Source organism: Protomyctophum parallelum (genome assembly GCF_964188405.1).
Source record: "Protomyctophum parallelum genome assembly, chromosome: 3".
Classification (NCBI taxonomy): domain Eukaryota; kingdom Metazoa; phylum Chordata; class Actinopteri; order Myctophiformes; family Myctophidae; genus Protomyctophum; species Protomyctophum parallelum.
The window spans coordinates 49,897,145-49,914,277 of NC_139698.1; the positions used below are offsets into that span (position 1 = coordinate 49,897,145).

Genomic DNA, 17,133 nt, shown 5'->3' on the forward strand with positions numbered 1-17,133 from the left:
TCATGTCGCAAGGGTTATATTAAGTGAAAAGAGATTTGAGTCTTTTTCTTTGAAGATTTTGTATCGACCTGTAGGCCTACTTTCCTTGAACTGTACCCATTCTGCATTGTTTGTTAATACAATTATCAATCAATCACTCAATTGTCATAAAACATTGCAGGCCTTTTGCTCCATCCAAATAATAATTATAAATATGGCATTAATTTATTTTATTTAATTAATTATATTTTATGAGTTTTCAACTGGTGGTCCGTGGACCACTGGTGGTCCGTGAAGGTATTGAATGTGGTCCCTGACCATGCATGTAGGAAAGTGAAGATTTGTATTTTAATTCATTGTATTGACCACAAGTTGAGAAACAATGCAGTAAATGACCTGATGACGTGATGATGACGCGTCAATATTGTCAGTTACTGGGAAGTCGGACGTCAAGAACTTCCACAGAAAAGGGAGTTAGAATCTCAAGGGAAACTGTACCGGATTGCCTGATTGAGTCACCATTATAAGGAAATGAGCCCATAACTAGATAAAATGCCCATCGACACAGGTCTCCACCAGGGCAGGTCAGGTTGTGGCCTCCCTGGTGGCACTATAATAGGCCAATGTGAAAAGGGTGCCATTTCTTCTTGCCTTGGATGGCAATTGGATGATTTGAGGCTTTTTTTCCCTCAAAACGGGCCAATCCTGCAAACGTTGAAAGCCAATGTTAGCCAATTAGGATGGAAAATGATATATCGGACAGATCCGTCTTGAGCACATGACTATAGAGATAAGTGTGTAAGCCAATCAGTGTAGAATCTGAGAAATCCAACAGACTCGTCTTGATCACATGACTACAGAGATCATGTGGACCGATTTGCGTGAGATTTGGATGAAATCTGTGCGACTAACAGAAATCGGCCTCATGGTGGCGCTATAACCGGCAGATGTGGAGGGATGCAGGGAAAATGTTTTTCCATGGCCTCTAGGGAGTGCATATCCTTGAAATGAAAAAGGTTTGTTTACTGCTGTACTATATAAAGTGTCTGTACCAGTCATTGGGTTTAGTCATTATACGTCTAAGTGTTGTGCTTCAGCTATAAGTGGGTTTTTAGGGACTCACTTATAGCTGTATTTTCTTTTAATAATATGTTCAGTGAATTTACATTTTTATGACAGACAAAACAAAAACAAACAGACAGCTCAGCTCAGACACGTTGCAGAACAAAGGACACAGATACACACATACACGTACCTACCATAAAATACAAACATAAAAATAAACAATATACTGTATATGGACACATGGTGTTTGACAGTCTAGATGGGAACGGCTACCCAGAGAAATTTAATAAAAAACAATAATAGTATTAATATCCACAGCAGAAGGTAGAAAGTAAATTAAAATAAAGTAAATAAACAAGGAATGATAAATTAAAATAAAGTAAATAAACAAGGAATGATGATCCTATCCATCAAGGTTAGTGGTATCACTTCTGTCAAGGAACCCTATGGTCAAGGTGGCAGGCTGGCAGCTAATTGAGGGCCAATAAATGGAAAATATGGATCCCATATTTCATATATGTGTTGTGGAGCATAGCAGGCAGGTTAAAAATTCCAACGGCATGCACTGCATGATTATTTTGTGCCAGTCATTCTTTACCTATAGCTGTGGTTGTAGGAAGGCCAGCACAGGTGACGCTCAGGTCACTGTTAGTCCCAGAGGACGTGAAGGTGACAAATCCTGGCTGGTCGCTGCTGATGTGACCGTTGATCCAATCCTGGTACTGAGACACTCTGGCATAGACTCCAGGGAAATTAGGCAGGGCACAACCCCGACCCCAGCTCACTATTCCAGACTGAACCCAGCGAGAACCTTCTTTGCTCACCATTGGGCCTCCTGAATCTCCCTGTCGTGTAGGGAAACACATGCTGTATTAAAACAATGAGATCTTTTCCGGGAAGAAATGCTCACAATGAACACAACCATTCAAATGATCACCTGACACGAGTCCTTCCCTCCATCAGTGAAGCCAGCACAGATCATATTGTCAGTGATGGCGCCCACTCCATAGTCACAATTACACTGTCTGTTCCCCACCACTGGAACCTCCACCTCCTGGAGGTTTTGCGGGGAAGGAAGGGCAACTAGGGAGACACAAAGTTAATTTCATAAGCAAATTATCATATCAAACGTATTTCTTTTCTTTCATCACAGTCACCAAGTTCATTTCTGTATGGAGGTTTCTTTGTTGTATTACTGTAATTCACCTGGTTTGAAATGCTACCATTAAAATGGACCTTTACTGTACTGTACTCACGTCCAGATCCAATTGTACCCCAGCCGGTGATCCAGCTGTCGATGCCACTGTAGAAGGTGCTCCCCGATGCTGCCAGGCATACTGGTCGGATATAGCTGGTAAAAGTCACCGGTGATGAAAGTTTCAGGAGAGCGATGTCATTATTACTAGTAATAGGGTTATACTCAGGGTGGCGGATGATCTGGCTAACCGACCGAGAGACCTCGTTAGGATTGGATAGTTCTTGACTCTGCCGACCCAGATAAACAGTGAGACCAGATGGTACGGTGTTACTAGGAATAAAGAAAAAAGGCAATCCATAATTAGCACAATATTCACTTTCCTTTTGCAAGTATTAATGAAATGGTCTCAGAGACTCTTGCTGATAATAACACCCCACCTTGCGAAGCAGTGAGCAGCTGACATCACCCATTCATTGTTAATAAGAGATCCTCCACAGAAGTGACTTGGAAAAGTACTAGATGAATGTAGACTGGCCTGCCACGGCCAGCTCCCTGTAGGAGCGTCCTCACCTCCAACTATCCTGGTGTTCAGAGGAGGCTGGCCGCACACTGAGAGAGACACAACCGTCAATTGATCTGGGTTGCAAAGCCAATAGAGTAATGCATCATTTATGCTCTCTATCATACGATGAAGTATTAATCCCGCACGACACACACACACACACACACCTTCCACACCTGTGAACACTTCGGCAATTACCCTGCTCCCTAGAGTATAGAGCGTCGCAGTCCCTCCCCCTTTCAGAACGACGAGTGGCCCAGGAAATGAATCGCAATGCATTTTTCCCATAGGCTTTTCTTAAAGTATTTATTTAAAGACGGTTACGCCGCGGACAAAGCCAACTCGGATCGTGACAAATCATGACAATGAACACAATGTTTTGGGCCGATCAAATAATTTATAAGAAGAAAAACAAAACAAAGTGTTGTCTCCTGCCTTTATCTTCTTTCTAATGATTTGATCGGCCCAAAATATTGTGTCTCATGGTCGCAGGCAACGTATTTCCTGTAGGCGGAGACGACATATCTGCGGTTTCCCCGCACCTCCTTCTACTACAGTGAATGGAAATGTGACTGATGTTAGTCTGCCTCAAACGTTACTCTTTTACCTGCTTTTTACTAACACTAAAGGCCTATTCATAGTCTGGATTTTCGGTGGTGAGCTGACCACCGCGACCACCGCGAAATAACGTTGAGCGATGGTGAGTAAAAACAGAGAGAAGGGCCGCTCAACGTTATTTCAGCTCCGGTGGTCAGCTCACCACCGGAGCGGTGGTCACCTCACCACCGAAAACCCAGACTATGAATAGGCCTTTAACATTACAAAGATGCCCAGAACATCGGGATGAACCTGTGTAGTTTATGGCTGCTCCAACAGTAGTGGCAACATAAAAATAAATAAATACGGACCAGAGCCATAAAGTAATGGTTGAGACAAAGCAGTGAAAGGTCCTGAAAGATACATAACGTCAGTCTTACCCAATACCCAATCTTTCTGTTTTAGGTACACAAGGCTGCTGTACTTTATACCTCATACTTTAATGCTTAGTATGAGGTATAAAGCAGCAGCCTTGTGCGGGGAAACCGCAGATATGTCGTCTCCGCCTACAGGAAATACGTTGCCTGCGACCATGAGACCCGTTTCTGAATCGGTCTATAAGACTGGACTCTTTCCACACTCCCACTGTCAGAACATACTTCCTTGTCCCCTGTGTTGTACCTGGGTTCCTGGTTCTGTTTTTTTTTGCAATTCTGAAAGGCTGCATTTTTGTACTTTACTGCTTCGAAAGGTTTGCATGTTTGAACTTTCGGTTTACTGCTTTGTGCTAACCTTTGCATTTTTGGCAATTTCTGCATGCTGCTACTACTCATTTGTTTTGTTTGTAGCTTGAAGGCATTCTGCATTAATAAATCATTTTATTTGAACATTCCTGCTCTTGTCCTGCATTTGGGTCCTACCCTTTGACTCACCGTGACAGCTAACATGTGTACATTTGTACAAGGAACCCTATGGTCAAGGTGGCAGGCTGGCAGCTAATTGAGGGCCAATAAATGGCAAATATGGATCCCATATTTCATATATCTGTTGTGGAGCATAGCAGGCAGGTTAAAAATTCCAACAGCATGCACTGCATGATTATTTTGTGCCAGTCATTCTTTACCTATAGCTGTGGTTGTAGGAAGGCCAGCACAGGTGACGCTCTGGTCACTGTTAGTCCCAGAGGCCGTGAAGGTGACAAATCCTGGCTGGTCGCTGCTGATGTGACCGTTGATCCAATCCTGGTACTGAGACACTCTGGCATAGACTCCAGGGAAATTAGGCAGGGCACAACCCCGACCCCAGCTCACTATTCCAGACTGAACCCAGCGAGAACCTTCTTTGCTCACCATTGGGCCTCCTGAATCTCCCTGTCGTGTAGGGAAACACATGCTGTATTAAAACAATGAGATCTTTTCTGGGAAGAAATGCTCACAATGAACACAACCATTCAAATGATCACCTGACACGAGTCCTCCCCTCCATCAGTGAAGCCAGCACAGATCATATTGTCAGTGATGGCGCCCACTCCATAGTCACAATTACACTGTCTGTTCCCCACCACTGGAACCTCCACCTCCTGGAGGTTTTGCGGGGAAGGAAGGGCAACTAGGGAGACACAAAGTTAATTTCATGAGCAAATTATCATATCAAACGTATTTGTTTTCTTTCATCACAGTCACCAAGTTCATTTCTGTATGGAGGTTTCTTTGTTGTATTACTGTAATTCACCTGGTTTGAAATGCTACCATTAAAATGGACCTTTACTGTACTGTACTCACGTCCAGATCCAATTGTACCCCAGCCGGTGATCCAGCTGTCGATGCCACTGTAGAAGGTGCTCCCCGATGCTGCCAGGCATACTGGTCGGATATAGCTGGTAAAAGTCACCGGCGATGAAAGTTTCAGGAGAGCGATGTCATTATTACTAGTAATAGAGTTATAGTCAGGGTGGCGGATGATCTGGCTAACCGACCGAGAGACCTCGTTAGGATTGGATAGTTCTTGACTCTGCCGACCCAGATAAACAGTGAGACCAGATGGTACGGTGTTACTAGGAATAAAGAAAAAAGGCAATCCATAATTAGCACAATATTCACTTTCCTTTTGCAAGTATTAATGAAATGGTCTCAGAGACTCTTGCTGATAATAACACCCCACCTTGCGAAGCAGTGAGCAGCTGACATCACCCATTCATTGTTAATAAGAGATCCTCCACAGAAGTGACTTGGAAAAGTACTAGATGAATGTAGACTGGCCTGCCACGGCCAGCTCCCTGTAGGAGCGTCCTCACCTCCAACTATCCTGGTGTTCAGAGGAGGCTGGCCGCACACTGAGAGAGACACAACCGTCAATTGATCTGGGTTGCAAAGCCAATAGAGTAATGCATCATTTATGCTCTCTATCATACGATGAAGTATTAATCCCGCACGACACACACACACGCACACACACACACACACACACACACACACACACACACGCACACACACCTTCCACACCTGTGAACACTTCGGCAATTACCCTGCTCCCTAGAGTATAGAGCGACGCAGTCCCTCCCCCTTTCAGAACGACGAGTGGCCCAGGAAATGAATCGCAATGCATTTTTCCCATAGGCTTTTCTTAAAGTATTTATTTAAAGACGGTTATGCCGCGGACAAAGCCAACTCGGATCGTGACAAATCATGACAATGAACACAATGTTTTGGGCCGATCAAATAATTTATAAGAAGAAAAACAAAACAAAGTGTTGTCTCCTGCCTTTATCTTCTTTCTAATGATTTGATCGGCCCAAAATATTGTGTCTCATGGTCGCAGGCAACGTATTTCCTGTAGGCGGAGACGACATATCTGCGGTTTCCCCGCACCTCCTACTACAGTGAATGGAAAAGTGACTGATGTTAGTCTGCCTCAAACGTTACTCTTTTACCTGCTTTTTACTAACACTAAAGGCCTATTCATAGTCTGGATTTTCGGTGGTGAGCTGACCACCGCGACCACCGCGAAATAACGTTGAGCGGTGGTGAGAAAAACAGAGAGAAGGGCCGCTCAACGTTATTTCAGCTCCGGTGGTCAGCTCACCACCGGAGCGGTGGTCACCTCACTACCGAAAATCCAGACTATGAATAGGCCTTTAACATTACAAAGATGCCCAGAACATCGGAATGAACCTGTGTAGTTTATGGCTGCTCCAACAGTAGTGGCAACATAAAAATAAATAAATACGGAATGTCAAAATATCTACCGCGGTGGCTGAGACCAGAGCCATAAAGTAATGGTTGAGACAAAGCAGTGAAAGGTCCTGAAAGATACATAACGTCAGTCTTAACCAATACCCAATCTTTCTGTTTTAGGTACACAAGGCTGCTGTACTTTATACCTCATACTTTAATGCTTAGTATGAGGTATAAAGCAGCAGCCTTGTGCGGGGAAACCGCAGATATGTCGTCTCCGCCTACAGGAAATACGTTGCCTGCGACCATGAGACCCGTTTCTGAATCGGTCTATAAGACTGGACTCTCTCCACACTCCCACTGTCAGAACATACTTCCTTGTCCCCTGTGTTGTACCTGGGTTCCTGGTTCTCTGATTTTTTTTGCAATTCTGAAAGGCTGCATTTTTGTACTTTACTGCTTCGAAAGGTTTGCATGTTTGAACTTTCGGTTTACTGCTTTGTGCTAACCTTTGCATTTTTGGCAATTTCTGCATGCTGCTACTACTCATTTGTTTTGTTTGTAGCTTGACGGCATTCTGCATTAATAAATCATTTTATTTGAACATTCCTGCTCTTGTCCTGCATTTGGGTCCTACCCTTTGACTCACCGTGACAGCTAACATGTGTACATTTGTACAAGGAACCCTATGGTCAAGGTGGCAGGCTGGCAGCTAATTGAAGGCCAATAAATGGCAAATATGGATCCCATATTTCATATATCTGTTGTGGAGCATAGCAGGCAGGTTAAAAATTCCAACGGCATGCACTGCATGATTATTTTGTGCCAGTCATTCTTTACCTATAGCTGTGGTTGTAGGAAGGCCAGCACAGGTGACGCTCAGGTCACTGTTAGTCCCAGAGGACGTGAAGGTGACAAATCCTGGCTGGTCGCTGCTGATGTGACCGTTGATCCAATCCTGGTACTGAGACACTCTGGCATAGACTCCAGGGAAATTAGGCAGGGCACAACCCCAACCCCAGCTCACTATTCCAGACTGAACCCAGCGAGAACCTTCTTTGCTCACCATTGGGCCTCCTGAATCTCCCTGTCGTGTAGGGAAACACATGCTGTATTAAAACAATGAGATCTTTTCCGGGAAGAAATGCTCACAATGAACACAACCATTCAAATGATCACCTGACACGAGTCCTTCCCTCCATCAGTGAAGCCAGCACAGATCATATTGTCAGTGATGGCGCCCACTCCATAGTCACAATTACACTGTCTGTTCCCCACCACTGGAACCTCCACCTCCTGGAGGTTTTGCGGGGAAGGAAGGGAAACTAGGGAGACACAAAGTTAATTTCATGAGCAAATTATCATATCAAACGTATTTGTTTTCTTTCATCACAGTCACCAAGTTCATTTCTGTATGGTGGTTTCTTTGTTGTATTACTGTAATTCACCTGGTTTGAAATGCTACCATTAAAATGGACCTTTACTGTACTGTACTCACGTCCAGATCCAATTGTACCCCAGCCGGTGATCCAGCTGTCGATGCCACTGTAGAAGGTGCTCTCCGATGCTGCCAGGCATACTGGTCGGATATAGCTGGTAAAAGTCACCGGCGATGAAAGTTTCAGGAGAGCGATGTCATTATTACTAGTAATAGAGTTATAGTCAGGGTGGCGGATGATCTGGCTAACCGACCGAGACACCTCGTTAGGATTGGATAGTTCTTGACTCTGCCGACCCAGATAAACAGTGAGACCAGATGGTACGGTGTTACTAGGAATAAAGAAAAAAGGCAATCCATAATTAGCACAATATTCACTTTCCTTTTGCAAGTATTAATGAAATGGTCTCAGAGACTCTTGCTGATAATAACACCCCACCTTGCGAAGCAGTGAGCAGCTGACATCACCCATTCATTGTTAATAAGAGATCCTCCACAGAAGTGACTTGGAAAAGTACTAGATGAATGTAGACTGGCCTGCCACGGCCAGCTCCCTGTAGGAGCGTCCTCACCTCCAACTATCCTGGTGTTCAGAGGAGGCTGGCCGCACACTGAGAGAGACACAACCGTCAATTGATCTGGGTTGCAAAGCCAATAGAGTAATGCATCATTTATGCTCTCTATCATACGATGAAGTATTAATCCCGCACGACACACACACACACACACACACACCTTCCACACCTGTGAACACTTTGGCAATTACCCTGCTCCCTAGAGTATAGAGCGTCGCAGTCCCTCCCCCTTTCAGAACGACGAGTGGCCCAGGAAATGAATCGCAATGCATTTTTCCCATAGGCTTTTCTTAAAGTATTTATTTAAAGACGGTTACGCCGCGGACAAAGCCAACTCGGATCGTGACAAATCATGACAATGAACACAATGTTTTGGGCCGATCAAATAATTTATAAGAAGAAAAACAAAACAAAGTGTTGTCTCCTGCCTTTATCTTCTTTCTAATGATTTGATCGGCCCAAAATATTGTGTCTCATGGTCGCAGGCAACGTATTTCCTGTAGGCGGAGACGACATATCTGCGGTTTCCCCGCACCTCCTTCTACTACAGTGAATGGAAATGTGACTGATGTTAGTCTGCCTCAAACGTTACTCTTTTACCTGCTTTTTACTAACACTAAAGGCCTATTCATAGTCTGGATTTTCGGTGGTGAGCTGACCACCGCGACCACCGCGAAATAACGTTGAGCGATGGTGAGTAAAAACAGAGAGAAGGGCCGCTCAACGTTATTTCAGCTCCGGTGGTCAGCTCACCACCGGAGCGGTGGTCACCTCACCACCGAAAATCCAGACTATGAATAGGCCTTTAACATTACAAAGATGCCCAGAACATCGGGATGAACCTGTGTAGTTTATGGCTGCTCCAACAGTAGTGGCAACATAAAAATAAATAAATACGGACCAGAGCCATAAAGTAATGGTTGAGACAAAGCAGTGAAAGGTCCTGAAAGATACATAACGTCAGTCTTACCCAATACCCAATCTTTCTGTTTTAGGTACACAAGGCTGCTGTACTTTATACCTCATACTTTAATGCTTAGTATGAGGTATAAAGCAGCAGCCTTGTACGGGGAAACCGCAGATATGTCGTCTCCGCCTACAGGAAATACGTTGCCTGCGACCATGAGACCCGTTTCTGAATCGGTCTATAAGACTGGACTCTTTTCCACACTCCCACTGTCAGAACATACTTCCTTGTCCCCTGTGTTGTACCTGGGTTCCTGGTTCTCTGTTTTTTTTTTTGCAATTCTGAAAGGCTGCATTTTTGTACTTTACTGCTTCGAAAGGTTTGCATGTTTGAACTTTCGGTTTACTGCTTTGTGCTAACCTTTGCATTTTTGGCAATTTCTGCATGCTGCTACTACTCATTTGTTTTGTTTGTAGCTTGAAGGCATTCTGCATTAATAAATCATTTTATTTGAACATTCCTGCTCTTGTCCTGCATTTGGGTCCTACCCTTTGACTCACCGTGACAGCTAACATGTGTACATTTGTACCACTGAATTAATAGAAAAATAGCATAGGCTGCATATGGAGCAAATAGTTAAAAGGTGTCACTGAAGACAGTCTGCTGTTACTTAAATAAAACACATACATAGGACTTAAGGTCCTAGCATGTGTTTTTCTGCATTTTTCATAGAAAGAAAAACAATCTGCAAGGATGTTTACACTGAGTTTTTCATAGGCTACAGTTATGTTCTCATAACCTTATTGAGTCTGTAATTCAACCACAATATGCATCAACGGGCTGGGTTAGAAGAAATGAGCAGCCTTAGCAGCGATATTATTGCTCTTTAGCCAGGTAAAAGAAAACTGTAGGCTACTTACCATCTTGTGAGTTTTGTGAGTGAGCCCCTGAAAAGGAAAGGAAACAAGCTATTCAAAAAATGACCAATTTAAATAATTTACAGCACATTGTTTTGTTCATTGGGACAGAGGGAACAGAGGTTCTGTATACACTGTTTCTAAACGTTTGGGTTCATTTATACATTTACAGTTCTGTTCTTGAGAGATTAAGGTTGGGGTAGCAGAGATAATAGATCCTTGAAATGAAAAAAGGTTTGTTTACTGCTGTACTACATAAAGTGTCATCAGGTTTAGTTATAAGTTATAATACATCTAAGTGTACAAATGGCTTCAGCTATAGGTGGGTTTTTCTGGCTTGACAGGAAATGTCTTCTTAAGGTACTTAAGGTCCTAGCATGTGTTTTTCTGCATTTTTCATAGAATGAAAAAAATCTGCAAGGACCTTGCAGATATTATTGCTCTTTAGCCAGGTAAAAGATAACCGTACTTACCATCTTGTGAGTTTTGTGAGTGAGCCCCTGAAAAGGAAAGGAAACAAGCTATTCAAAAAATGACAAATTTAAATAATGTACAGCTAATTGTTTTGTTCATTGGGACAGAGGGAACAGAGGTTTCTAAACGTTTGGGTTTCAGCTATAGGTGGGTTTTTCTGGCTTGACAGGAAATGTCTTCTTAAGGTAGCCTACTTAAGGTCCTAGCATGTGTTTTGTACATTTCAGTTCATTTGTACATTTACAGTTCTGTTCTTGAGAGATTAAGGTTGGGGTAGCAGAGATAAATAAGATTGTATCGTGAGATAAGTGTGTCCGTGGCCTAATGCATATCCTTGAAATGAAAGGTTTGTTTACTGCTGGACTACATAAAGTGTCATCAGGTTTAGTTATAATACGTCTAAGTGTACGAATGGCTTCAGCTATAGGTGGGTTTTTCTGGCTTGACAGGAAATGTCTTCTTGGTACATATGGACAAAGAAAACTTATATGTGATGTATCATGTATTTTATTTTTATTTTTATGTTTTTGCTTATTTCTGTTCTGTTTTGACCAAATACTTGGTGTAGCTTCTGTGTGAGAAGTGAACGTGATATAGTTTATTTATGTTGTTGGTGTCTTATAATCCCATAAGGGATGGGTCTTAACGACAAGACACGAAAATAAAGATTTATTCATTCATTCATTCATACACCTCGGTGTAAACATTCAATCAATCTTTCGGATACTTAAAACTAATTGAAAATTATGTTACAATTCTCAGTCAGGGTGGTGGTCCCTGGTTCATAATCAGTTGAAAACCCCTGATCTATTTGATTTTTTCACTTCAGGTCACCGGAACATCCAGACCGCCAGGAACGCGCCCAGGGGGCCGGCCCGATGTTTGTGTGTGTGTGTTAGGTTGCACACAGTTGGTGAAAAAAAACATGCTGTTTTCGAGCTCATACCCACCCTGGCAGGCAGGCATCCAACCACACACACAGCTCCGTAAGGGAGTGGTTGCACCACTCAAAAACATACCACTTTCAGGCCTGACACTAGGTAGGTTAGTGTGGTCAGAGCTCGGACCCCCAGCAGCAGATGTCACCCACTCCCAGCGTCCATCTGTACTCAAACAGCGACTCATTCCACATTCGGTCACATTAGAAAAACCGCAGTACATTAGAAATGCAATGGTTGAATCTGTAGGCATTAGAGCATAGAATAGGACACATTTAGGTTGGTCTGTGAATGTTTAGAACACTGTAAATATACGTTTGTACCTGTATTCTTGTGTAACATGTTTAAATAATATGGTCCTTACTGCAGTGATAGAGTCGGTTCAGCTTCAGCACGTCGCTGGAGCTCATTTCCAAACGTTGACCAATCACATTCTGAAACTCTGGGTCTTTGGTGATAATAGTGGGCCCATTCCCATTGGAGAAAGCATACTGACTATAGTGCATCACTGAGTAGTAGTCATAAGAGACTCCCTGGGTGCTGCTCGTGTTTTCACTTAGTTTTGCAAATTCATGCAGTTTACCTAGATGAGACACAAATCCATCATCACACCATAAGATAATTACAGATACATTAAATTAATCAGTATTAATTTAATGAAAAGGAACTTTAGATGTTAATAAAACCTTCTTCGATGTTAGCAATGTTAATGGTCACGTAGTCATCTCGGTCATGTCTGGACTGTTCATGATAAAAGCCCAGAGCATGGAGAAACTGGTGTTCAGTAATGGATACATCATCACATCCTGGCCCAAGACTGAGCGGCTGTCCATCTTCACCAAAGCCTGATTGCCCAACGTAGGACCAACATCTGAACAGGGGAAAAATGTTTAAATTACACCTGCATTCACAACACTGTTGCCAGAAAGTTAATTTAACTTGTTATTATGGCCATAAGCTGGTACGAATGATGAACAGGGACCCCCATTAACAATATAGTGTGTGCCAACTAACAAAACATGTATGTTAAAAATTCTGTTCACCATGTTATTATGACTGACTGACTGACTGACTGACTGAGCAGGCAGGCAGGCAGGCAGGCAGGCAGACAGACAGACAGACAGACAGACAGACAGACAGACAGACATAAAACCTACCCAGGTGACGTGTGGACAGAAATGTAGTTATCTTCAGAGTCCCTGGGCTTGAAATCAATGCATGACTTCAATCTGAATTGTTCAAAGGCTCTCATGCAGATTCCCTTGGCATTCATGTCTTATTTGGTCCATTAGGTGGTGTCATGGTTGTGCAGTAGAGGTGGACGGTCATATCAGGATTAAATGAGTCAATGTCAGGAATCTCTTTTACACTTATTGCTTTGTCTTGACTGATATTAGTGGTGTGTTGTGTTGTGTTGTTTTCTTGGGTCAGAGTGAGATCAATTCAAGTGTTTCAGGTGAATGACTGCATCTCTTTACTTTTTAGATAAAACATAATTTGTATTCTGCCACACTATTATGATAAATAAATGACCTGCTATTGGTTATTATGAAACCATAAAACCTTCCGTGCCACATATAACTCTGACTGATTGTGTGAAAAATTACAAAATTATAGTTTAGGATTTTACTGTATACAAGTTCAGCTTTGTATTTACCAAGGGTCTGTGTCAGAACATAGGGCACTGGGATTGGCCATTGTTGACTGATGGTGTTTCTCTGATATTTCTGGAAAAAAAAGAAACAAGAGACACTTCAGTGTTTTATTACATTGTACTAGAATTTTGCGGGACTTAGGCCCGCTCATCCTAGCGCCACGCGTTGCAAATGGGAAGAAGGCAATAGTGGGAGGGCGATACTCGATACTGTTTTTTTGTTTGTTTTTGTTACTTGGAAAAGCAAATATGGCAACCCAGTTGCATGGAAAGTGCAAACTTGGCAACCTGGCTGAGTGGCCCTATTGTTTGTTTTGCTTGTTTTTATTTCCGTCTAAAAGCAAGCATGGCAAGTGGCAATGTTTCTATATACCAAGTTGCTTGGATGTCGTAAATGTGGTAACCTAGCGGGAATAGTATACTGTAGTCCTCTGCACTGTCCTGTCCTGCGCTGCGCTTCACTGTACTGTACACTCCACTGTACTGTATGGTACTCCACTGTACTGTACTCCACTGCACTGTACTGTGCCTTACCATACTGTACTGTACTGTAGCAAACTGTGCTGTCCCGTGCTGCTGTGCCCTGTGTATGTGTGTGCGCACGTGCGTGTATGTGTGTGTGTGTGTGTGTGTGTGTGTGTGGCCAATGTGTTCCCAGATTGGTGTCAATTTAATTTATAGCCTTACATACTGTAGTCCCCAGGGGTCTAAAATAGGCCCCCTCCTTTTCCCTCTGTCTTTGACCAAAAAAAGCCAATCTACAACCTTAAAAGGCATCACATTGCTATAGTTGTTGTGAGGTTGTATGGATCTGCTATTTTAGTATTTAGTGATTTTATGAAATATTAATCTCACCTCCCTGATGTCACCAAATGTTAAGTCTAAACCTGTAACGAGAACATGGAACATGGATGACACCACCACACACAGTTGAGTTCATTTGAATTCCATTTTGTTTAAGATTTTGTTACCCTCGTTGATTTCAGTAATGTCCTTGCCATCGCCTATATCTAGAGCAACAGAGAGATGATACAACATTGTGAAACTGACAGAAACAACGGTATATAACACTGAGCACCAGATAGATGCCATAGGCTGACAGGAATAAAAATCCAAATAAAGTATGCCTATTGGGCCTATTTAAACCCATTTCAACAACTGAAATAACGTTATTTAGTTAATGAATATAAGCTTACCATGGATTGTTTCAGGCTGAGAGGGGGTGAAAAGATTTGATAAAATCAACAAATCAACACTTGTCATGTTCAGATTTAGTGTCATATTGGGATTTATTAAAATATAGATTTATAAATAAAATACAGTTTAAAAATCATTCTGGATTTATAAAAAGTCTGTCAGCTAGTGTCAGTCAATAAAGCAACTGTTACAAAGCACAAAATATAGTAGACTGTAGAATTCATTAAGGTTAGGCTTATTCTTTATGATCTTAAATAATTGACATGCTTATTTTCATAATAGTAAGTAAGTGTATGTAAATTCCTTTCCGGAATAGTGTATAAAAATGTTTTACTCTTACCCTGGAGAATGATGAATAACACAGCACAAGAAGTATAAAAGTATTCATCCTATTCACAGTCCCTTGGTCAGGCATAGCTTTTAAAAACTGGAACATTGTATGGAATTATTAATGATTAATAATTATTATTATTATTAGCAGTAGTATAGTAGTAGTAGTTATTCAAGTTATAATTTTAATCAAAAGTTATTTTATTAAACTATGCTGCAAGATTATTCAGTTGATCTAAAGACTATTTTGTAGTTCATTTTTGGATTTATTAAATTGAATTCAATGAGATTTAATTAAAGGTTAATATTACCATGTTTCAAGCCTTCATGTAGATTGTAGATGTTTGTCTGTTGCTCAGCAGAATATTTAGGTCTTTGTGGTACAGTTCTGTACGCCGTGCTTATAAGCAGTCTATTTCTGGATAGCCCAAACAGGTTTCAAAGTTAAAACGAATTGTCAAAATATTTCACTCATTCTTGAGATGAGTGGAAAAGTGGAAAAAACATGTCCCACACATAAGAGCCTTATTTGTGTTAAAAATAAATAAATTCATAAAAATAAAAGAACTTGCAAAGTTAAATGTAATACAGGTGTATTCTTATGACATTAATTTCATTATATATATTTTTTCATATGCCATCTGAATTAGTTAAAAGCAGGCTCTGTACCCAAAAATGCCTGTATTTAGCCTGTCCTCAGCAAGTAGTCACAATCACATAAATATTGTCAAAATATTGTAAAACCAACATTCAGAAAATTACACAATAATGTATTTTCTAACAATACTAATGATCTCTGAGAATCTGAGAACATCTGTCCAGAAGTTCTTTAGGTTGGTACTATATTCGGCCGCAGAAAATATTCGGCAGAAAATGGCTAAATATGCATTTTCGGCCTATTCGGTTTCGGCCCAAATAGGCAGAAAATATATCACCGAATAGTGTATGCAATTAATGCATTCAAAGAGCTGAATAAATGTTTTATGGATCCATAAGTGATTATTATTTAAGTTAAGTTTTGCCATAACCATAATATAACATTTGTAGAATCAAACTCAGGTTAATGGGTTAAGTGAGTATACTAAAACAGCGATATTCAGTTACACTTCATACCAATGATACTGTGCGGGTGTAGGTATGTTAAAGGGATTGTGACATAAAAAAAAAGGTTTTGGAATTGTTCTTATTTTTTTTAGGTTTTCTAATCTCAATTGCACCCAAAAAACATGAACTTTTAACATTCAGTAGATTTTCTGTGATCTGGGGTTTTCTGGCTCAAACAGGTGCTCTGATTTGCCGGCAGTAAGTGACATCACTTATACTGCAAATCCCATATATGTCAATGGGATTTGCCAGCAGATGTCACTGTTTCACTGTGTTTCACCTGTTTTCATTGTAGCTCAAAAGTAGCTCCAAACCCCAAAGAAAACTTCAGACCACAGAAAATCCACTGAATGTTCAAAGTTCAGGTTTTTTGGGTGTAATTGACGTCATAAAACCTAAAAGAAAAAGAAAAATAAATGAAAATTAATGTCATAAAACCTTTAAGTGATAACCACTTTCAACATGGCATTATAGGCAAAAGCTTTCTAAATCTTTCAAATTTTCCAAACATCTACAAGCTTGTAGGTCAACAATCTTTGCTATTTGTTGTACAACAAAGTATTTATAGTGCTTAAGTGGCATTCTGGACTAGACCTGTCTGGCTGGAAACATTGTGGTTGCAAGGACTGCATTTCTGACCTTTCAGATACAGGACTGTGTCACAGTCATTACCCGGTGATTGAGAGATTATTTATTCTGTACTTACTCTGTATAAACATACTATTTTAACTAGTGATGCCCCGAATATTCAGCCGCAGAAAATGTTCGGTTTCGGCCCGAATAGGCAGAAAATATATCACCGAATAGTGTATGCAATTAATGCATTCAAAAGGGCTGAATAAATGTTTAATGGACCCATAATAGTGATTATTATTTAAGTTAAGTTTTGCCATAATCATTTATTTTAAATAAATCAGGTAGCTTTAAGGTACGGCCATGACAGCAATGGTAGGAAAAAAGATGTATAATATTAATCATATTCGGATATTCGGTATTCGGTTTTCGGCCAACTGTTTCCTATATTCGGTATTCGGTTTCGGCCAAGAATTTCAATTTCGGTGCAGTTGGTACAGAAACTTGTGGGA

General features: G+C 41.2%; 2 protein-coding genes across 2 annotated transcripts; both read right to left on the reverse strand.

Moving 5' to 3' along the window:
- Nucleotides 1–1,631: 1,631 nt before the first annotated feature.
- On the reverse strand, nt 1,632–2,930 carry LOC310856731 (serine protease 33-like; the record flags this gene model as incomplete). The annotated part of the gene is made up of 4 exons (XM_083762203.1): nt 2,680–2,930; nt 2,301–2,572; nt 1,982–2,127; nt 1,632–1,889 (listed from the first exon to the last, which is right to left on the reverse strand). The coding sequence occupies exons 1-4, from the start codon at nt 2,925–2,927 to the stop codon at nt 1,632–1,634; spliced, it is 924 nt and encodes a 307-aa protein (XP_083618329.1). The 5' UTR covers nt 2,928–2,930.
- A 1,523-nt stretch (nt 2,931–4,453) lies between these two features.
- On the reverse strand, nt 4,454–13,036 carry LOC310856732 (transmembrane protease serine 9-like; the record flags this gene model as incomplete). Its single annotated transcript, XM_083762204.1, has 13 exons — nt 4,454–4,711; nt 4,804–4,949; nt 5,123–5,394; nt 5,502–5,754; nt 7,355–7,601; nt 7,694–7,839; nt 8,013–8,284; nt 8,392–8,563; nt 10,355–10,402; nt 11,845–12,006; nt 12,128–12,346; nt 12,450–12,634; nt 12,921–13,036. The coding sequence occupies 13 exons, from the start codon at nt 13,034–13,036 to the stop codon at nt 4,454–4,456; spliced, it is 2,496 nt and encodes an 831-aa protein (XP_083618330.1).
- Between the last annotated feature and the right edge of the window lie 4,097 nt (nt 13,037–17,133).